Source organism: Hyla sarda, chromosome 7 (genome assembly GCF_029499605.1).
Source record: "Hyla sarda isolate aHylSar1 chromosome 7, aHylSar1.hap1, whole genome shotgun sequence".
NCBI lineage: Eukaryota > Metazoa > Chordata > Amphibia > Anura > Hylidae > Hyla > Hyla sarda.
Window position 1 is genome coordinate 44,594,741 of NC_079195.1, and position 24,049 is coordinate 44,618,789.

Genomic DNA, 24,049 nt, shown 5'->3' on the forward strand with positions numbered 1-24,049 from the left:
CAAAATACGTCAGCATAGTCCATATAAGCCTTAGGGAGACCGGTTACAGGGGGACCCACAGGGTCACGGCAGGGAGTACTGGGAACCGGTTTAAGACAGTCCTTGAAACAAGAAGTACCCCAGCTCTTGATCTCTCCTGTGGACCAATCAAGGGTTGGGGAATGGCGTTGAAGCCACGGTAGTCCAAGGAGAATTTCGGAAGTGCAATTGGAGAGGACCAAAAACTAAATTTTTTCGTGATGAGGTCCGATGCACATTAGGAGGGGTTCCGTGCGGTAACGCACGGTACAGTCCAATCTTTCATTGTTAACACAATTGATGTAGAGGGGTCTGGCGAGACTGGTCACCGGGATGTTGAACCTGTTGATGAGAGAGGCCAAAATAAAATTTCCTGCAGATCCGGAATCCAAGAAGGCCATAGTAGAGAAGGAGAAGGTAGAGGCAGATATCCGCACAGGCACAGTAAGGCGTGGAGAAGCAGAGTTGACATCAAGAACTGTCTCAGCTTCGTGCGGAGTCAGCGTACGTCTTTCCAGGCGGGGAGGACGGATAGGACAATCCTTCAGGAAGTGTTCGGTACCGGCACAGTACAGGCAAAGATTCTCCATGCGGCGTCGTGTCCTCTCTTGAGGTGTCAAGCGAGACCGGTCAACTTACATAGCCTCCACGGCGGGAGGCACAGGAACGGATTGCAGAGGACCAGAGGAGAGAGGAGCCGGGGAGAAGAAACGCCTCGTGCGAACAAAGTCCATATCCTGGCGGAGCTCCTGACGCCTTTCGGAAAAACGCATGTCAATGCGAGTGGCTAGATGAATGAGTTCATGCAGGTTAGCAGGAATTTCTCGTGCGGCCAGAACATCTTTAATGTTGCTGGATAGGCCTTTTTTAAAGGTCGCGCAGAGGGCCTCATTATTCCAGGATAATTCGGAAGCAAGAGTACGGAATTGGACGGCGTACTCGCCAACGGAAGAATTACCCTGGACCAGGTTCAGCAGGGCAGTCTCAGCAGAAGAGGCTCGGGCAGGTTCCTCAAAGACACTTCGAATTTCCGAGAAGGAGTGTACTGAGGCAGTGACGGGGTCATTGCGGTCCCAGAGCGGTGTGGCCCATGACAGAGCTTTCCCAGACAGAAGGCTGACTACGAAAGCCACCTTAGACCTTTCAGTAGGAAACTGGTCCGACATCATTTCCAAGTGCAGGGAACATTGTGAAAGAAAGCCACGGCAAAACTTAGAGTCCCCATCAAATTTATCCGGCAAGGATAGTCGTAGGCCGGGAGCGGCCACTCGCTGCGGAGGAGGTGCAGGAGCTGGCGGAGGAGATGATTGCTGAAGCTGTGGTAGTAGCTGCTGTATCATCACGGTCAGTTGAGACAGCTGATGGCCTTGTTGCGCTATCTGTTGCGACTGCTGGGCAACCACCGTGGTGAGGTCGGCGACAGCTGGCAGTGGAACTTCAGCGGGATCCATGGCCGGATCTACTGTCACGATTCGGCTGGCAGGAGGTGGATCCTCTGTGCCAGAGAGGGATTGGCGTGGACCGTGCTAGTGGACCGGTTCTAAGTTACTACTGGTATTCACCAGAGCCCGCCGCAAAGCGGGATGGTCTTGCAGCGGCGGTAGTAACCAGGTCGTATCCACTAGCAACGGCTCAACCTCTCTGACTGCTGAAGATAGGCGCGGTACAAGGGAGTAGACAAGAGCAAGGTCGGACGTAGCAGAAGGTCGGGGCAGGCAGCAAGGATCGTAGTCAGGGGCAACGGCAGGAGGTCTGGAACACAGGCTAGGAACACACAAGGAAACGCTTTCACTGGCACAATGGCAACAAGATCCGGCGAGGGAGTGCAGGGGAAGTGAGGTATAAATAGGGAGTGCACAGGTGAACACACTGATTAAGCCAACTGCGCCAATCAACGGCGCAGTGGCCCTTTAAATCGCAGAGACCCGGCGCGCGCGCCCTAAGGAGCGGAGCCGCGCGCGCCGGGACAGGACCGACGGAGAGCGAGTCAGGTACGGGAGCCGGGGTGCGCATCGCGAGCGGGCGCCACCCGCATCGCGAATCGCATCCCGGCTGGGAGAGGTATCGCAGCGCACCCGGTCAGCAGATCTGACCGGGGCGCTGCAGTTGCGAGGATGTTGCGAGTGCTCCGGGGAGGAGCGGGGACCCGGAGCGCTCGGCGTAACAAGCCCTATACACACTACTGGGTCATCAGACACTGAGCACTATATACACTACTGGGTCATCAGACACTGAGCACTATATACACTACTGGGTCATCAGATACTGAGCACTATATACACTACTGGGTCATCAGACACTGAGCGCTATATACACTACTGGGTCATCAGACACTGAGCACTATATACACTACTGGGTCATCAGACACTGAGCACTATATACACTACTGGGTCATCAGACACTGAGCACTATATACACTACTGGGTCATCAGACATTGAGCACTATATACACTACTGGGTCATCAGACACTGAGCACTATATACACTATTGGGTCATCAGACACTGAGCACTATATACACTACTTGGTCATTAGACACTGAGCACTATATACACTACTGGGTCATCAGACACTGAGCACTATATACACTACTGGGTCATCAGACACTGAGCACTATATACACTACTGGGTCATCAGACACTGAGCACTATATACACTACTGGGTCATCAGATACTGAGCACTATATACACTACTTGGTCATCAGACACTGAGCACTATATACACTACTTGGTCATCAGACACTGAGCACTATATACACTACTGGGTCATCAGACACTGAGCACTATATACACTACTGGGTCATCAGACACTGAGCACTATATACACTACTTACATATATCTGTATCACAACATGAACACTGAACACATCCCACAGGACACGGATAGACACATCTCTACCACCCAACTGAACACTAGAGTTACTATGGGGCCCTTTCCCAGGTTGCACCCATGCTCTTTGCTTCTCATTGCCAAGAACCAGTGCAGGGTTCTTCTCTCTAGAGGAGCTATATTGTGAACAATAGGGTAGGAATTTGGCCCAAAAATCATAGAAATGGTCTGGAGGAGGAGACATAAAAGCCAGGCCCTTCTCTCCTGGATGGCAAAACCTGGCACTGTATTGGAGAGCCTATCATGTTGTTGTGGTAGCCTGGAGGATGTAGGGTATGGGGAGTGTAACTGTGCAGGTAATAAAGGGTGCTTGTTAACTTTTGTTATTCATGACGCCATGGTGAGGGCTCCTCAATAAAGCTTTTCCTACCGCCGCCCTTCCCAGGAACGATAGGGAGGTAGATGATAATAGGTTTGAGGTAGATAATAATGGATTGTGCATAACCGGAAAGCTTCTGCAAACAGAATTAACTTTACTGAAGATTTTCTGTACACTTCATTAACATAACAGTCTCTCATCAATACAGCTTCCTTTTGGAGATTGACAATGGTTGGGACTTTAGCTTTAAGAGTCTCTAGTATATTGCGCTGTTCCACTGGGTTTAGGGGAATTAGCTGCATCCAGTAGTCAGGCTAGCATTAGCAGGAATTAGAGTAAGACTCACAATTTTTGGTTCTGCTGAGGCCGTAGGTTTTGAGGCCTAGCGTGTCTTTGAAAATTGCGTAGCACCGTCCTGTTAGTCCGGCATCCACGAGAGCAGCAACCCAAGAGAGTGATAATTGGACGCAGCTTCCTTTATATGGGCAGGGGCTGGACTAAAGCTAATTGGTCCAAACTGATGTCAATCACCTTAACAGAGATTTGTGGGTAACACCTGATCCAAGGACCTCCTAAGGTCCTGCAACATACCATAGAGGTTACTAGCATGGTCACATGACCGAAGGTCCTGCGACGCTAAAACAAGGTAAGTACTATACATTCTTATACAACATTGCTATAATTATTAATATATACATTTATTAACATGAAAGTTAGACTTAAGGAGAGGTGACTAGGGGCTGTCCCACCTGAGAAACCCTACCTGAACGTAGTTACTCTGACTTTGGGGACCTCTACACTAGGTACTGGATGCAATACGGTACCGGGACACCACATTGTGGAGTAGGGAACATAACTTTCCATTTCATCTGTTAATCCTGATACTTCTTATAGATTTATAGAGTGGATGAAGAATGCGCCGATAAGCACTGTACCTTGTGACTGTGCGCAGTGATCACAGTAGTACCGTCTTCCATGTAGTGGGTTGTGGTGAAGTTCCTAGCGAACAATCCCCTAGAAAATAATGAAGCGTTTGGATTATTAGCTCAGCCAAGAAAAGATAGCGACACATTTCACCATCTTATTTTCATTACCAGACATGAAAGTGTTCAATGAAAGTATTAAAATAGAAGAATGTGTAATCGCCATCTGTGTTATCAGGGAAATCTCCACTTTCAGATATAAATGGTAGAAATTCAGATTAATTATTATATGGAAATGGAGCCATTAAATGAAAGTAAAAAATCTCATTTGGCTCCATCTATCAGGATGCATCTCTATGTCCAGATATTATTTAAAAGATGTTATACCGAAAAACTTATCCCCTATCTGCTGGGACCCCCCACAATTTCCTGTACAGGGCCCAAGCTCTCCCCGGGAACGCAGTGTCACAACCCCTGCTATCTTCGGCTCTCCCATAGATATACATGAAGGGGGCTCGGTGGCCCCTGCTTCAGGCGGGGGTTGGGATACTGCATTTCTAGTCAGAGCCAGGGACCTGTACAGGAAATCGCAGGGGGTCCCAGTGGTCAAATCCGTCACCCCCTTCTCCTGTGGATAGCAGATATGTTTTTCAGTATGCGACTTCTCCATTAAAGGGGTACTCCGGTGAAAAACTTTTTTTTTATAAATCAACTGGTGCCAGAAAGTTAAACAGATTTGTAAATTACTTCTATTAAAAAATCTTAATCCTTCCAGTACTTATCAGCTGCTGAATACTACAGTGGAAATTATTTTCAGTTTGAAACATAGAGCTGTTTGCTAACATCATGAGCACAGTGCTCTCTGCTGACATCTCTGTCCATTTTAGGAACTGTCCAGAACAGCATATGTTTGCTATGGAGATTTTCTTTTACCCTGGACAGTTCCTAAAATGGACAGAGATGTCAGCAGAGAACACTGTGCTTATGATGTCAGCAGACAGCTCTGTGTTTCAAACGGAAAAGAATTTCCACTGTAGTATTCAGCAGCTAATAAGTACAGGAAGGATTAAGATTTTTTAATAGAAGTAATTTACAAATCTGTTTAACTTTCTGGCACCAGTTGATTTAAAAAAAAAAAAAAAAATGTAATTGTTCATGACACTGGCCCTGATTTACTGACAGTGGAGTGTAGTTTTCTTTGTGGGGTTTAATTCCCTAACTTTTCATGGTATTTACTAAGGTTTCCCCACATTTTGTACATTTCCGTAAATGTTTTTTTTTTTTTTACACATGCTCTGATCTGTCTGGTTTTCCTCAGCTCAAATCGTAACAGCTCAAATAGTAAATCAGGGCCATTATGTCTGGAGTATCATAGCATAGGTAATAAAAGTGGCAGAAGTAGCGTTTGCATCAGAGTCCAGGAACATAGTCTGGGATATTTAAGGGGTATTCCAGGCAAAAACTTTTTTTTATATATATCAACTGGCTCTGGAAAGTTAAACAGATTTGTAAATTACCTCTATTAAAAAATCTTAATCCTTCCAATAGTTATTAGCTTCTGAAGTTTTCTGTCTAACTGCTCAATGATGATGTCAGGTCACGGGAGCTGTGCATGATGGGAGAATATCCCCATAGGAGCTGGACAGCTCCTAGGACGTGAGTCATCAGAAAGCAGTTAGACAGAAAACAGCAACTCAACTTCAGAAGCTAATAACTATTGGAAGGATTAAGATTTTTTAATAGAAGTAATTTACAAATCTGTTTAACTTTCCGAAGCCAGTTGATATATATAAAAAAAGTTTTTGCCTGGAATACCCCTTTAAAGATCACTATTGGGCACCATGAAAGTGTTGATAATGATGTCTATTCTTATTGCACATTTTTAACCCAATTTTTTGTCAAAAGAAACAAACAATTTTGTTATGTTCATTTAAAAACAAATCTATCTTTTCCCCATCAATTTGCACTCCATACCCTATAATGGATGTGAAAACAAAATTATAGAAGTTGTCGCACATTTATTAAAAAGGAAAAACTGAAATTCCATGTGGACAAAAGTATTCAGAACCTTTGCTTTGACCCTTTAAATTTTGCTCTGGGGCCTCCCGTTTCTTCTGATGTTTTTACACCTTGAAGGGAGTCACATGTAGTAAGTTCAATTGATTGGACTTGATGTAGAAAGACACAGCTCTATGTCCTGGCAATGCACATTAGACAAATACCAAGCTATGAGGTGGAAAAAACTGCCGTAGAGCGGTTCCCAAGGTTCCCAAGAGCATATGTGTTCAGATGGTCAAGAATCACTGCCGCTCTCCACCAATCTCCACCAATCTAAACCAAGATTGAACTTTTTGGCCTCAATTATGTCTAGAGAAAACTAGGCACTGCTCCTCACCTGCCTAATACCATCCCTACAGTAAAGTATGTAGGGGCAGCATCATGCTGTGGGGACAGGGAGACTGATCAGGTTTGAGGAAAAGCTGAATGGAGTAAAGTACAGAGATATTTTTAAGAAAAACCTAATCCAGAGCACTCTGGACCTTAGACTGGGCCTAAGATTTACCTTCCAACAAGACAATGACCCTAAGAACACAGCCAAGACAACACAGGTGCGGCTTAGGGACAACTTTGTAAAGGTTTTTAAGTGGCCCAGCCAGAGTCCTGACTTGAACCCAATTGAACATTGCAGTTATTTAAGTTCCTGCGAAAAACCCTGTCCTGGGAATCATCTATCCCTGGTCCCACCTGAGACCTAAAGAGAGAGAGTCAGGTGAGGAAGGAGGAAGATACAAAGCTTGTGGGAATAAGTTCTATCAGAGCACCATAGCATCAACCTAGGACCTTACTTGGCTGCAGATCTCACAAACCAGCACTAGGGACTAGTGACCAAACACATAGGCTACAACAAAGATTGCCAGTTCCAAGAACCCTATTATACTCTAGTTTTTGGGTTACCATATTTTTGGCCAAATCCTATCTGTCAGACTGTGACTGTGCCTCCAATTGTGTTAAAATTTGGTTGTCTAAATTAAAGGAAAACTGCCATATGTTTTGTCCCGCACTATCCACTGGTACCTGTGCATAGTGCGGGAGATGCTGAACATTTTGAGTCTTACCTTGCCCGGATCCGCTGCGCCGTTCGCCTGTTATAGCTGGTTTTTGGCATATTCAAATTAGCAGCACCGCCCGGCTAATGAATATTCATACGTGGTCTTACACTCTCCGTCTCATCTCGGCCGAGTCCTGGACTATACTGCGCATGTGCTAAATTTCCTACTATACCCGAAAGCTGTCTTCAGCGTTTGAAGTAACGCTGAAGACAGCTTCCGGGTATAGTAGGAAATCCCGCGCATGCGCAGTATCGTCCAGGACTCGGCCGAGATGAGACGGAGAGTGTAAGACAACGTATGAATATTCATTAGCCGGGCCGGGCGGCGGTTACGTCACAGTGCCAGTTGAAGGCAGTAACCCCGCACATGCCAGTTAGCAGCTAATTTGAACACACCGAAAACCAGCTATAACGGTTGAACGGCGCAGCGGAACCGGGCAAGGTAGGACTCAAGATGTTCAGCCTCTCCCGTACTATCCACAGATACCCGTGGATAGTGCGGGACAAAACATATGACATTTTCATTTAAAAGCAGTGCCTCATCATTTTAATTGTGTCTTCTTTCTGCATCTCGGGCACCCCAAACACCATTGGACCAGACAGTATCCAGGATGTGCCTTGGGGGAACTACAACCAGTAACATTCACAGTGCAGCCCCCCTGGTCCCTGTACCAGTCCATCAAGCTCGGTAATACCTTCTGCAAGCCCTCAAACCATTGTCACCAATGTGACCTTCATCGTGACCAGTGGGGAGCTATAGCCATCCCACAGGTGTCCTCCCCTGCTATAACATCGGTGCCTCCTCCCAGACAGGGCCCATTCTAGTGCTCAACAGTCCATGTATCTTCACCATTTAGAGAATCATCATCTGATGTTTTATACACATAAACTATATTAATAATGACTAATACATTACTATACAGTGATCCCTCAACTTACAATGGCCTCAACATACAATAGTTTCAACATACAATGGTCTTTTCTGGACAATTGTAAGTTGAAACCAGACTCAACATACAATGTACAGACAGTCCAGATCTGTGAAACGTGTCAATGGCCGGAAGAACCGACCAATCAGAATGGGCATTCACCAATAAAACCCCGGTATTACTGAAGCGTATGCACTGACTGGTGTCTGGTCTCCCCTACAGTACAGGGAGGTATTACATGTTCTGTACACTTTACCTATATTACTGAAGTGTATGCACTGATTGATGTCTGGTAGCGCCCCCTACAGTACAGGGAGGTATTACATGTTATGTACACTTTACCTATATTACTGAAGCATATGCACTGACTGACGTCTGGTAGCGCCCCCTACAGTACAGGGAGGTATTGCATGTTCTGTACACTTTACCTATATTACTGAAGTAGCGCCCCCTACAGTACAGGGAGGTATTACATGTTCTGTACACTTTACCTATATTACTGAAGCATATGCACTGACTGATGTCTGGTAGCGCCCCCTACAGTACAGGGAGGTATTACATGTTCTGTACACTTTACCTATATTACTGAAGTGCATGCACTGACTGGTGTCTGGTAGCGCCCCCTACAGTACAGGGAGGTATTGCATGTTCTGTACACTTTACCTGTACCAGGGTTAGCTGCTACTTTGGACACCAGGTGAGGGCGGCTCCATGTTACTTTTTTAGAACACTGTGTACTGTACAGGACCCCGAAAAAGCTCCTGTCCTCTAAATAGACCAGTGTTTCCCAAGCAGGGTGCCCCCAGCTGTTGCAAAACTACAACTCCCAGCATGCCCGGACAGCCAAAGGCTGTCCGGGCATGCTGGGAGTTGTAGTTTTGCAACAGCTATAGGCTCCCTGCTTGGGAAACACTGACATAGACAGTGATTACAGCTCCCAGCAGATCTTTCTTACTTTTATATGTAAGGAATTTGCTTTATCTATATTAGTTATCAATTTATTTTTCTTTAATTCACACCTTTTTCCTATTTTTGGACGACATTTTGGTGCCTTTAGAACCAATTACTAGGTTTCCATAGAGTTATGGCCTCAACATACAATGGTCGTCCCAGAACCAATTAATATTGTAACTTGAGGGACCACTGTACATTTGTGTGTGTGAAATACAAAAGTAATGTAATATTTCGGTATATACAGTGGTCTCTCAAGTTACAATATTAATCGGTTCCAGGGCGACCATTGTATGTTGAAACCATTGTATGCTGAGACCATAACTCTATAGAAACCTGGTAATTGGTTCTAAAGCCACCAAAATACCATCCAAAAATAGGAAAAAGTGAGGATTAAACAAAAAATAAGTAGATAACTAATACAGATAAAGCAATTCCATATATATATAAAAGTAATAAAGATCTGCTGGGAGCTGTAATCACTGTCTGTGTAGAGGACAGGAGCTTCTTCAGGGTCCTGTACAATACACACAGTGTCCTAAATAAGGGTGCTTTCACACCACGTTTTGTACTTACGGTTCCCGAATACGGCTGGGAGGAGGGGGGCGGGGCTTAATCGCGGCACCCGCACTCAGCCATATTTGGGAACCGTATTTAATGCATGTCTATGAGCCGACCGGAGTGAACCAGTTGAACACGGTTGACCACGTTTTTGCCGGCGGTTGGGAAACCGCATACGGCCGAAAACGCAGCCAACCGGAGGCTGCGGTTCACTCCGGTCGGCTCATAGACATGCATTAAATACGGTTCCTGAATACGGCTGAGTGCGGGCGCCGCGATTAAGCCCCCCTCCTCCCAGCCGTATTCGGGAACCGTAAGTACAAAACGTGGTGTGAAAGCACCCTAAGTAATGGAGCTGCCCCCACCTGGTGTCCAAAGGAGCAGCTAACCCTGGAACAGGTAAAGAATACAGAACATGTAACACCTCCCTGTACTGTAGGGGGTGCTACCAGACACCAGTCAGTGCATGCGCTTCAGTAATACAGGGGTTTTGCCAGTGAATGCCCATTCTGATTGGTCGGTTCTTCCAGCCATTGACATGTTTCGCAGATCTGGACTGTCCGTAATATTGTATGTTGAGTCTGGTTTCAAGTTACAATGGTCCAGAAAAGACCAATGTATGTTGAAAATATTGTATGTTGAGGCCATTGTAAGTTGAGGGATCACTGTATATAATATTTGATGAATAATTGTTATTTTGTGGATAGAATAGAGTAAGTCCAGATATAAACAACATGCTATCAGCCCATCTGTCTCTACAGAGACATTTACATTCTGATCCGTTTGGCTGGAGCGGAGGCAGCAGGTGCAGATATAAAGTAGTGTCAGGCTCATTCTTATCTGTAATCGAATTCATTCTCCAGACCCATTCTGATGCAGTATCTAATTTATTGGTAATGGCACAAACTAGGTCATTGACCTTGCAGCCCTCGTCTCCTTGATTATATTACGCTCGGTGCTGGGTCACTAGGAGACTGACAAAACAGCACTCGGCGGAGAGAATAATGACATTTCCTCAGTACGGAAGTGTGTACAGCTCATAATCCCAGGAAACATCGCTCAATGCCGAGATAATAATAACATTACAATTCAAAGCATAACTGGGATCATATCTAGCTAAATGTCTACCTAATAGCTATCTATTATCTATCTATTATCTATCTATCTAAAATTGGCAAGTTTAAAGAATGGAGCAGCGCTCCTAGGAAAATGGAATTAGTCCGTGGGTGCAAGTAGTCTATGGACCCCCGGACCTGGGTCCAATAATGCAGAGGTAAATGGAAACGGCTGCAGCACACCAGAGTAGCAAGAAGTGAAATTCCACCTCTATCTATCTATCTATCTATCTATCTATCTCATATCTATCTATCTATATCATATCTATCTATCTATATCATATCTATCTATCTATCTATCTCATATCTATCTATATATCTCATATCTATCTATCTATATCATATCTATCTATCTATCTATCTCATATCTATCTGTCTCATATCTATCTATCTATCTATCTCATATCTATCTATCTCATATCTATCTATCTCATATCTATCTATATCATATCTATCTATCTATTTCATATCTATCTATCTATCTTTCTATCTATCTCTCTCATATCTATATATCTCTCTCATATCTATCTATCTATGTATCTATCTCATATCTATCTATCTATCTCATATCTATCTATCTCATATCTATCTATCTCATATCTATCTATCTCATATCTATCTATCTCATATCTATCTATCTCATATCTATCTATCTATCTCATATCTATCTATCTCATATCTATCTATCTCATATCTATCTATCTATCTATCTATCTCATATCTATATCTCATATCTATCTATCTCATATCTATCTCTATCTATCTCATATCTAGCTATCTATTTAATATCTATCTATCTATCTATCTATCTATCTCTCTCATATCTATCTATCTATCTATCTATCTATCTCTCTCATATCTATATATCTCTCTCATATCTATCTATCTATCTATTTCATATCTATCTATCTCATATCTATCTATCTCATATCTATCTATCTATCTATCTCATATCTATCTATCTATCTCATATCTATCTATCTATCTCATATCTATCTATCTATCTATCTCATATCTAGCTATCTATCTCATATCTATCTATCTCTCTCATATCTATCTATCTCTCTCTCTCATATCTATATATATATCTCTCATATCTATCTATCTATCTATCTATCTATCTATCTCATATCTATCTATCTCATATCTGTCTATCTATCTAGCTCATATCTATCTATCTCACATCTATTTATCTACCCATCTATCAAATATCTACCTAAGCCTGATAGTCGCTGACCGACAACCCAGATTGGGGGGGGGGGGGGGGGGGGGGGGTGGACGACAACCATAGGGCTCCCAGGACAGCTCAGAAGATCATCTGGGTTGGCACTGGGGAGTCTGGCACGTTAGGTCTGCTGGGGGGCTGCAGGCACTAATTCATTATATACCTGGGACTTAGGGGATACATTAGTTAAAGGGGTTATCCAGGAAAATAAAACATTTTAATATATCAACTGGCTCCAGAAAGTTTAACAGATTTGTAAATTACTTCTATTAAAAAATCTTAATCCTTTCAGTACTTATGAGCTACTGAAGTTGAGTTGTTCTTTTTTGTCTAAGTGCTCTCTGATGACACCTGTCTCGGGAACTGTCCAGAGTAGAAGAAAATCCCCATAGCAAACCTCTTCTACTCTGTGCAGTTCCCGAGACAAGCAGAGATGTCAGCAGAGAGCACTGTTGCCAGACAGAAAACAACAACTCAACTTCAGCAGCTGATAATTATTGGAAGGATTAAGATTTTTTAATTGAAGTAATTTATGAATCTGTTTAACTTTCTGGAGCCAGTTGATATATATATATATATATATATATATATATATATATATATAAATAAAAAGTTTTTTCCTGGAATACCCCTTTAATTACTGTGTGCTTATTGGACATTATTCCATGGTACTGTACTATTTTGAGTCTCCAGCCCGTTTTGCCAACTGACAGCTTGAGATCGGCGTGCGCATGCGCCGACACTGATGACCTCTGTGCTCAACGTCAAATCGGCTGTTGTTAGTTTAGTACTGGAGGCGCTTGAGACTGCGGCGCTCTGTGCCATAATTTGACGTTCTGTTATTTCTCCTATTTACATGTGGGCGCTCATTGGACTCCTCCCCCAGATCTGAAGGTACATGCACTTAAAGGGGTTATCCAGGAATCCAAAAACAGACCTTTTTGCTTTCAAAGACCTCTCCCTCCTTGTCTCCAGGTTGGGTGTGTTTCTGCGGCTCAGTTCCATTGAAGTGAATGTAGCCAAGTTGTAATACCACACCCAACCTGGAGACAAGGAGGGCGCTGTCATTGAAAGAAAAAATGCCTGTATTTTGATTCCTGGAATACCCCTTTAATGGGAGATTTAGCAAAACCTGTGCAGAGGAAAAGTTGACCAGTTGTCCATAGCAACCAATCAGATTGCTTCGTTCACTTTTAGGAGGCCTTTTTTTTTTTTTTTTTTAAAGAAGCAATCGGATTGATTGCTACTGGCTACTGGTAAACACAGGTTTTGAGAAATCTCCTCCTCATTTGATTTAATACAAGTTATATGTCCCAGCTGGAGAAATCAGTTTATTACCTAGATGTTATGCACAACATATATTTTACGGATGTATAGATTAGGTATCCTAAATTGTGCTTATCTGTTTGAGTACCATCATGGTGTCCCCGATGCTACGAACGTCTCTGCTTCCCCGGGATCCTCGCTCTCCGCTCTCCGTCGCCATCATCACGTCACTACGCCCGCACGCCACTCCTATTGGATGACGGGACGGCATGCGCGTGACATGATGATGATGACGAAGCAGAGCGCCGGCGATGTAGGGGATCGTGAAGAGGACGCTCCGGAGCCCCTAGGACAGGTAGGAGACCATCACCGGAGCACATGGGGCACCGTAAACGGTTATCCGGCGGCAGCTGAAGCAGTCTGCGCTGCCGGATAGCCGTTTATGCGATGGCCCCGACATACAAAAGCATCGTATGTTGATGCTGCCTTCAACATACGATGGCCTCTGAGAGGCCATCGCATGTTGAAATTATCGTATGTCGGGGCCATCGTAGGTCGGGGGGTCATTGTGTATCCAGAGTGCAGCTCTATCTATCTATCTATTCTATTTCATATCTAATAAAAATTTATAAGGATATTACCGCAGCACACGGTTCACAAAGTGCAAAAAAGATGAATGTATTCCATAAAAAACAAGTGTTACAAGGAAAGCAACGTTTCAGCTGGGTCACCCAGCCATCCTCAAGCCGAATAGCTGGGTGAGCCAGCTGAAATGTCGCTTTCCGTGTAACACTTGTTTTTTATGGAATAAATTCATCTTTTTTGCACTTTATGTGCTGTGTGCTGCGGTAATATCCTTCTGCTATTTCATATCTATCTTTCTATGTGCATCTATCATGTTGTTTATCTATTAGTTGTATATTTGCCGACCTTTACTCTACACCGTGTCTATACAACCATGCAGCATGTCGTACCATTTTTACACATCAATCTAAATTTTAAACAAGGGTTGAAATGAAAGTTTAATTTTAATCTCCTCATTGATTCATCTCAGGTTGTGCTCAGGGTTAGAAGCAGTAGAGAAGCACGTCAATGATTTCTTACTGGCGTGCATCCAAGTACATGAAGGAAGTGATACCAATCCAGATGACCAATAACTTAGACTAATTGGATCAATACGCTGAAGAGGCAAAACTGTCCGTCATAAATAGACATTGGTTATATTTATCAAGCTGCCTAAAACCAAAACTATCTGTGTTGCCCATATTCATCCAATCACAGCTCAGCTTTTTATATATTAAAGGAGTAGTCCAGTGGTGACCCAGTGGTGAACAACTTATCCCCTATCCTAAGGATAGGGGATAAGTTGCAGATCGCAGGGGGTCTGACTGCTGGGGCCCCCCGCGATCTCCTGTACGGAGCCCCGACAGCCCGCGGGAAGGGGGCATGATGTCGACCTCCGCACGAAGCGGCGGCCGACACGCCCCCTCAATACAACTCTATGGCAGAGCTGAAGCGCTGCCTTCGGCAATCTCCAGCTCTGCCATAGAGATGTATTGAGGGGGCGTGTCGGCCGGTCGACACCCGCTATCTGCCCGGAGATCCTGGCCCCCGTACAGAGAGATCGCAGGGGGCCCCAGCAGTCGGACCCCCCGCGATCTCAAACTTATCCCCTATCCTTAGGATAGGGGATACGTTTTTCACCACTGGACTACCCCTTTAACAATCGCTGGTTAAATGAAAACTGAGCTGTGATTGGTTGGATATGAGAAACACCAGATAGTTACGGTTTTAGGCAGATTTGTAAATCTGGGAGTTTTAAAAATGCCTACTAAATAGATTTTATTGATCATACAAGACATTGGCCCTGATTTACCAAGAGTGTTGTGTAGGTTTCTTTGTGGGTTTTAATTCTCTACAATTTATTTTCCCATGGTATTTACTAAGATTTCCCTACATTTTCCACTTTTCCCTACATTTTACTTTTTTTTTTAACACCTGCTCTGATCTGTAGGATTTTCCTCAACTACATTTTCTGAGGAAACCTAAGTAAATATGTTGGGTTTTTGTGAACATGTTGGAGACACGCCCATTTTCCGTAACCACACCCCCTTTTCCTTTTTTTTCCGGGTTTTCTCAGTAAAATGGAGAGTTGGTCGGGTTGTGCCAGAATCAGGCGCAGAACCCGACAAAACACAAGTAGTAAATCAGGGCCATTGTTGTATATGTCATCCTATAATTACGATAATGACTGTCTATGGCTGAGCATCGTCACCTTGTAATGGGATGTTTATGTTCCTCTACAAGTGCAATAAAGTTCAATGACTCAATCTACACAGTCCTGACAGATTTCTAGTGGCAGCCAAGAAAATTCTGAAGGTAACCTTGGATGTGACAGGAGAAGGCAGTAACCCCTCAAGGTCCTGATCAAAAAGCCCCATTGACAACAAAATATTAGAGCTAACAAGTACAGGTCATGGACAAAAAATACATATTCAGACCAATGTTTTTTCTATTTTGTAGTTTACTTTATAGTGAGTGGAATCTGTGGGTGTGAAGATTTTCTTTTTTTTAAATCGGTCTCAGCAATGAGAATTTTCAGCACTATGACTAATAGACGTATAGAAAATAATGGCCAGGAACGGCCTTCATGAAAATATCACCTCAGCCAAGCAACCTGACAAGTCAACAACAAACTGATGAAAGCGCCAACACCAGGGAATACATCACACCAGAGATAAATCCGGTTAAAATTAGTGAAAGACATTGATGGATGATTGAAAGTCTATGAAGTCATATTCATTTAGTCATAATAGATAATGCTGAATACATTATTATAAACTGTATCATTTGAAGGATGGCCTCCGAGATAGAGCGCAAATTTTGTTGAACAGACGTCAATGGTGAATGTATAAAATGAGGTAGATGGATATGAAAATAGATAGATGGATAAATATGAGATGGAGAGATAAAAAATAGGTAGATATGAGATATATAGATACATAGATAGCAACAGGAGAATACAGCAGCACACTGCTAGCACAAAGATATAGATGAAACATGAGTATATAGATAAAACATGAGTATGTAGATAGAACATGAAAAGCTATACAGCTGTAGTGCAACAAATGAAAATATGAAACTATGAAATTATGAGGTACTTAGCTTGCAAATTTGGCGCCAAATAGCGTGGACCGTCCCACCATGGTAAGGCGACCTAATTCCGGGACGGACCCTACACTATGAATATGCCTCTGTGTGAACAGTACAGCAGGCATTGCAAGGTCTGAAACATCCAAGGCACCTTATATACACCTAATAGAGGTGGGTGGGGTGTAAGAACCAACATGGAGGTAGCCACTCCCCCGTATGTGTAATACAACCAAAGAATAAGTTGGCCAGCACTATTGATTCCAAACTATTGTAAAGACCTGGCTCACAGGTGCAGGCTGCTGGGCTAAATATACAGCAACAGGAGAATACAGCAGCACACTGCTAGCACAAAGATATAGATGAAACATGAGTATATGGATAAAACATGAGTCATAATAGATAATGCTGAATACATTATTATAAACTGTATCATTTGAAGGATGGCCTCCGAGATAGAGTGCAAATTTTGTTGAACAGACGTCAATGGAGAATGTATAAAATGAGGTAGATGGATATGAAAATAGATAGATGGATAAATATGAGATGGAGAGATAAAAGATAGATAGATATGAGATATATAGATACATAGAGAGTTAGATAGAAAGATAGATAGGAGATAGATAGACAGATAGATGGATATGAGGTGGCCCAGTACAGGAGTTACACCCCTGTACCACTGCTGCCCTGTCGGGTGGACTCTATTTCAGTTACCCCTGGGCCTCTCTTTCTTCTATGTTCCATAAACAGTACTAATTGCCCATGTTATCTAATGTAATGTGTATATATTGTTTTGTGCCTTCAAATACTGTTGTCATGTATTGTAACCAAGGAAGGTACCAGTGATCATGTGACTTACAGGGTGACCTATGGGACTCATCCAGAGTCTCCCCCATATAAACTCTGGGAGGAGCTAGTTCCATCTCTTGTGTAGTTGCTGCTGAGGAACAATAAGGTCAAGTCCTGAGAGAGTGTCTGGTGTCCTGAGGAGGCCTAAAGTCTACCACACAGCCACGCTTCCACAAATCCAGTGCCCCACAGGTGAACGTCAAAACCTAGTAAGTCTAGTCTAGTGAAGTCAGTCTAGTCAAGTCAGTCAAGATCAGTCTGTATACAGTCAACATGGGCCTGCAGCATATTGTCCAAATCCACTACAAGTCCCAGCGAGCCCTAAGGTCTCTGAAGTCACTGGTCACCTTCTTGGAACTAACTGAGCTGTCAAGACTATTCCACCTGTCTACCTCAGTAAACCTGCCGTTGTTCCGTAACTTGGCGTCGGAGTCAATATATACCCCATGCCTAGTCCAAGATCCAGCGGTATACCTTCGGGTGGTGAAGAGGTTAAACCAAGCCCTGGCATCATGAACACAAGGGGTTAATGCCATCTGCCCCAAGGGTCATAACATCTGCCCTCATCACACCTTCACCACAGATAGATAGATAGGCCTGCACAATTGTGAATAAAGACCAGATTTTTTTCACTACCTGGGAGTGCTGCTGTCCTATGTATGCTAGATAAATAGATAGATATTGGATAGATAGATAGATAGATAGATATTGGATAGATTGCTTCTTTCATTTTTTTTTTTTTTTAAAAAGGCCTCTGAAAAATGAAAGAAGCGATCTGATTGGTTGCTATGGGTAACTGGTCAACTTTTTCTCAGCACAAGTCTTGATGAATCTCCGCCATAGATAGATAGGTGTGAGATATATAAAAGACATGTACCCTCCATAAAAGTTCCATTGAACAGACATAGATTTCCCCCAGTGCAAAGCATATTTGTATGGAACCAAGAAAAGAATAGCTGGCAGCTCGATCAAAGAATCCATCCATTATCTACACACTGAACGGTGTTCACAGGTGAACGGGCTCCTGATGTAACACCCTAGTGGTGCTCTGCTTGGAAGACTATAACAAATATCACAGTGTAAAGGAAAGGTAAGACAGCAGCACTCACCACTCATGTACAAAAGTCTTTATTCTTGGGGTGCACAGTCAGGAAACCTCAGTCGCATGGAAAAGCGTGCTAAGTCACGTGAAAAGGATGCTGTCCCAGAGGTGCCCCCGCAATGTTTGACTGAGGTTACCTGACTGTGCACCCCAAAAATAAAGACTTTTGTACACGAGTGGTAAGTGCTGTCATCTTTCCTTTTCTTTACACTGTGATACTTATTTGTATAAAACTGACAAAAGTAATAATGAATAAAAACGACTGAAGATTACCTGATGACAATCAGACATTGCTTTTGAATTGTGGTTTAACAGAATCATAAAAAAAAAAAAAACTTAAACTTGCCTGGCCAAAAATGATGGTCCCCCTAGAAGCGATAGGAAATAATGTGGCAATAGAGACATGTCACACTAGGTATGTCCTGCAATTATCACAAGTGTCTCCAAATTTGTAATCCTCGTCTATTTATAGGGTAAAAAGTAGTCACTGTGCTGTTTGGTGTCATGGTGTGCACCACATTGAACATGGACCAAAGAAAGCCAAGGAAAGATTTGTCTTAGATTAGAAAGAAAATCATAGACAAGCATGTTCTAGGTCAGTGTTTCCCAACCCAGTCCTCAAGGCACACCAACAGTCCAGGATTTAAATTTTTCCCTGTTCTATTCCAAAGGAGTAACTGAAAAAGCGGAATGTTGGTGTGCCTTGAGGACTGGGTTGGGAAACACTGATCTAGGTAAAGACTATAAAACCTTCTCCAAGCAGGTTGATGTTTTTGTGAATACAGTTGCAAATATTCAGAAGTTTAAGGTCCGGTGGGCGCAAGAGGAAAATTAAAGGGGTACTCCGGCGCTAAGACATCTTATCCCCTATCCAAAGGATAAGATGCCTTAACGCTGGGGTCCCGCCGCTGGGGACCCCCGTGATCTTCCACGCCGCACCCCGTTAGAATCAGCCCCTGGAGCGTGCTCGCTCTTGGTCTGATTACTGGTGATCACGGGGACGGAGCATAGTGACATCACGGGGACGGAGCATAGTGACATCACGGCTCCGCCCCCGTGTGACTTCACGCTCCCCCCCCTCAATGCAAGCCTATGTTTTGGGGCTGCTTTGCTGCATCTGTCCAGGGTACAATGTAACCTCAAGAACCTAGTCTAGTTAAGATCAAGACATTCTGGATCAAAATGTGCGGCCCACTGTCAGGAAGATTGGTCTCAGTGACAGGTCATGGGTCCTCCAACAGGATAATTACACACAGCTAAAAACACCTAATAATGGCTAAGGGCAAAACATTGGACTATTCTGGAGTGGCTTCTACGAACTCTGATATAAATCCTAATGAACATCTGTGGAAGGAGCTGAAAAATATGATCTGGAGAAGGCTGTCCTCACACCTGACACAGCTGGAGCAGTTTGGAGGAGTGCGCCAAGATAACTGTAGACAAGTGACAGAAGCTGTACAAGTGCTTCTCTGCTATCTCCGCTTGAAAGAAGCTGTACAAGTGATTCTCTGCTACCTTCTTTGTGGGCTTCTGATTGGAGTCAGAATTTTCTGGCTTACACTCAATAACCTTTTGGCCTTACACCCTGTGATAGGGATTCGAAACACAGCTAAAAATGAGTAAAAGTCTTCTACACATTCACCAAATTGAACCAAACTGTGAATACCCTTCTCAGTAGAGTAAACCTTAACTGAACTGTGTGCATAACCCATAGCAACATTAAAAGTGCTTATCAGAGACTTTTCTCTAGTATTTCAGCAACAAAAGCTACCAAAGGGAACTATATCCAACCATCATTCACTGAATCCAAAGACAGGATAATTTTAAGGAGTTTGCATTCTTGTACTGGTTCAAATACCGTATTTTTCGCCATATAAGACGCTCCGGCACATGAAACGCACCCAATTTTAAAGGATGAAAATCTAGAAAAAAAAGATTCTGAACCTTCAACCTGCGGACCTCCAGATGTTGCAAAACTACAACTCCCAGCATGCCCGGACAGCCAACATGCCGGGAGTTGTAGTTTTGCAACATCTGGAGGTCCGCAGGTTGAAGACCACTGGTATAGGAGGTAATATTCACGTGTCCCCGCCGCTCCGGACCATCACCGCTGCCCTGGATGTCGCCCTCCATCGCTGTCGCCGCGTCCCCGGGGTGTCCTCATCGCTCCGGAACGTCTCTGCTGCCCGGTATCCTCGCTCTCCGTCACCGCCATCACGTCGCTATGCACGCCGCTACGCACGCCGCTACGCACGCCGCTACGCACGCCGCTATGCACACCGCTAGCAAATGCCGCTACGCACGCCGCTACGCACGCCGCTCCTATTGGATAACGGGACGGCGTGCGCGACGACGTGATGACGATGAAGGAGAGCGCCGGCCATGCAGAGGATCCCGGCATGGAGCAGACACCGAGGAGGCAGGTAAGGTCCCTCTTGGTGTCCTGTAAGTTGTTTGGAACGCCGCAATTTCACTGTGGCGGTCCCGAACAGCCCGACTGAGCAGCCGGGTTAGTGCTACTTTCGCTTCAGACGCGGCGGTCAGCTTTGATCGCCGCGTCTGAAGGGTTAATACAGGGCATCACCGCGATCGGTGATGTCCTGTATTAGCTGCGGGTCCCGGCCGTTAATGGCCGCAGGGACCGCCGCGATAGGACAGGTTTTAATGTGTATTTGCCATATAAGACGCACCAACTCTTCCCCCCCAGTTTTGGGGAAGAAAAAGTGCGTCTTATACGGCGAAAAATACGGTACATGTCTGGATCAACTTATTTGCACATACCATCAGGGGTACACCCAGACACCACACTATGACCATGGGAGGGCATGCAGTGTTCAGCCAGACACTGCCAAGATACAGCATTGTGCAAGCATCAGCCGTAAGAACAAGCCAGTTATGTACATATTATTTACATTTTTGTCTAGGGATGTTATACATATATTATGCAGATATTATTTTCCCAGATTAGCACAATCTGCAGCCCTGCCTTCTCCTCCTTCCTCAGTTTATTTTCAGCCATGTGTTGCAGAAAAGTGAATGTAAACATTGGTAATTGAAATGAACAAACCTCAATGCAGAAAACACAGTTTAAAGTTCTTTTTAAAGGAGTATTCTGTCCATAGACATCTTTTCCCCTATCCTTTGGAAAGCGGATAAGATGGCTGTTGCCAGAATACCCCTTTAAGAATTAGAAAGACATGGCTGCTTCCTTTTACAAACAGTGCCATAATTAGTTGTGTATTGTTTTGGGGCCGAGCTATAATACCACACCCAACTCGTAGGTCTCGTAAGTAACCATGTTCTTTTAATCCTGGATAGAGATGTCGCGAATTGTTCGGCGGCGAACAGTTCCCGGCGAACTTAGCATGTTCGCGTTCACATCGCTGGGCGAACATATGTGAAGTTCGATCCGCCCCCTATACTTTAACATTGCAGTAAACTTTGACCCTGTGAGTCAGAGTCAGCAGACACATTACAGCCAATCAGCAGCAGTCCCTCCCTTCCAGACCCTCCTACCTCCTGCACGGACGCCATTTTACCTTCATTCGGCATGCTGCAGGCTTAGAAAGTGGAGGGACAGAGAAGCTGCTCCTGCTGTATAGGGAAAGCCATAGCTAGATTCTGCTAGGGGGTGTATTCAGGGTCCACTTTACTCCTAAAGCACTAGTGTAACATCTGCTTTAAGGACAGCACCCAAAAAAGCCCTTTTTAGGGCTCAAATATCAGTCCGTGTGTCTTGCAACAGCTGGAGGCACCCTGGTTGGGAGGGAACCGCTGGTTAAAAGGGGTACTCCAGTGTAAAACTTAAAATTTCCTTCAAGCAACTAACTACAGTATTAAAAGGGCTATAAGTTCAGTCCGTGTGTCTTGCAACAGCTGGAGGCACCCTGGTTGGGGACCTCTTCTTAAAAGGGGAACTCCGCTGGCAACTTTTTTTGCTCATTGTCACACCAGTGCAAATCACCTTTTTTGGCTGTGAAATAAAACCAGTGCTGCCTAAAGGGGGCTCTATGTGCAGCCTAAAGGGGGCTAAAGCACGTTATTCCAAACCATTTAGGAATAATAGGTGATTTATGCCCTTTATGGATTAAAACCAGACTCTGCATCAACTATGTAATTTTCCATGGGAGTTTTGCCATGGATCCCCCTCCGGCACGCCACAGTCCAGGTATTAGTCCCCTTGAAACAACTTTTAAATCACTATTGTGGCCAGAAAGAGTCCCTGTGGGTTTTAAAATTTGCCTGCCCATTGAAGTCAATGGCGGTTCGCCGGTTCGCAAACATTTGCGGAAGTTCGCATTCGCCGTTCGCGAACCGAAAATTTTATGTTTGCGACATCACTAATCCTGGACAAACTCTTTAATAGTACTAACAGTACCACTCAATAAATATACAAAAAGCTTCCTATCACCTCTTGGGCTTATTTTGGCCTTCAGAACCACAGCAATTAAAGGGGTACTCCACTGGAAAACATTTTTTTTTTAAATCAACTTTTGCCAGAAAGTTAAACAGATTTGTCAATTACTTCTGTTTAAAAATCTTAATCCTTCCAGTACTTATCGGCTGCTGTATGCTCCACATGAAGTTCTTTTTTTTCTGAAATTCCTTTCTGTCTGACCACAGTGCTCTCTGCTGACACCTCTGTCCATGTCAGGAACTGTCCAGAGCAGGAGAGGTTTGCTATAGGGATTTGCTCCTACTCTGGACAGTTCCTAAAATGGACAGAGGTGTCAGCAGAGAATACTGTAGTCAGGCAGAAAGAGAATTCAAAAAGAAAAGAACTTCCCGTGGAGCGGTGTACCCCTTTAATAGTTGCATGGGTTTGCAATAAATGTTGAAATTATTCTGCAGGAATATTGGTCCATTTGGACAGGATTGCCTTTCGCAGTCGCCGCACATAAGATGGAGGTGCTGAAATGCTCTGAACAGCCCATTCTACCTCATCTCAGAGATGGATGATAGGATTGAGATCTGGGGACTGTGGACGCAGGGGAGGCAAAAAAAAACTCAATGTCATGTTCCTGGGACTGATGACTTTATAGCACTTATGGTATGGTGCATTGTTCTAGTGAAAGTGTCCTTCTGCCATGCTGCCATACAAGAATGAACATGACCATGGAAGGAGAAAAATGGAACTCCTGCATTCCCCACATACTTGGCAACTATGCTTCCTGCATAGAAGCACTGGAGGGCAGGAGGATTAGGTTCAACGTGGGGCACTCAGAGACTGCCCCACGCTGGACCTGATCCTCCCGTCCTCCAGTGCTTCCATATAGGAAGCCGAGTATGCGGTGAGTGCAGGAGTTCCATTTTTCTCCTTCCATGGTTATGTTGTATTTCTATTTGCCATTGTCCACCTGCACCTCCGCTTGGATAGATTGATTCTCACCTACCTGCTCCATGGCTTGATTCATAGCTTAGACTGATCACTACTGCCCTTTAATGCTTTCCATGTTTGGGGAACAACATAGAGTCAGAGAGCACCCCACGCTGGACCTGATCCTCTCGTCCTCTGGTTTTTCTATATAGGAAGTGTAGTTGCCGAGTATGCAGTGAGTGCAGGAGTTCCATTTTTCTCCTTCCATGGTTATGTTGTACTTCTATATGTCATTGTCCTCCTGCACCTTTGCTTAGATATATTGT

The 24,049-nt window shown here is 44.1% G+C and overlaps 1 protein-coding gene across 9 annotated transcripts in view; it reads right to left on the minus strand.

Annotated features, from left to right (window-relative positions):
* The window catches only part of ADAM12 (ADAM metallopeptidase domain 12), a 686,181-nt gene that overhangs the window by 335,530 nt on the left and 326,602 nt on the right, over window positions 1-24,049 (minus strand). For 8 of the 9 annotated variants that reach the window (XM_056532977.1, XM_056532982.1, XM_056532978.1 and 5 more), the window contains one exon: window positions 4,162-4,240. In XM_056532977.1, the coding sequence (XP_056388952.1) occupies window positions 4,162-4,240 (79 nt within the window). Of the gene's footprint in view, window positions 1-4,161; window positions 4,241-7,265; window positions 7,364-24,049 lie in introns of those variants that run through there. The other variant, XM_056532979.1, reaches the window with a different exon arrangement.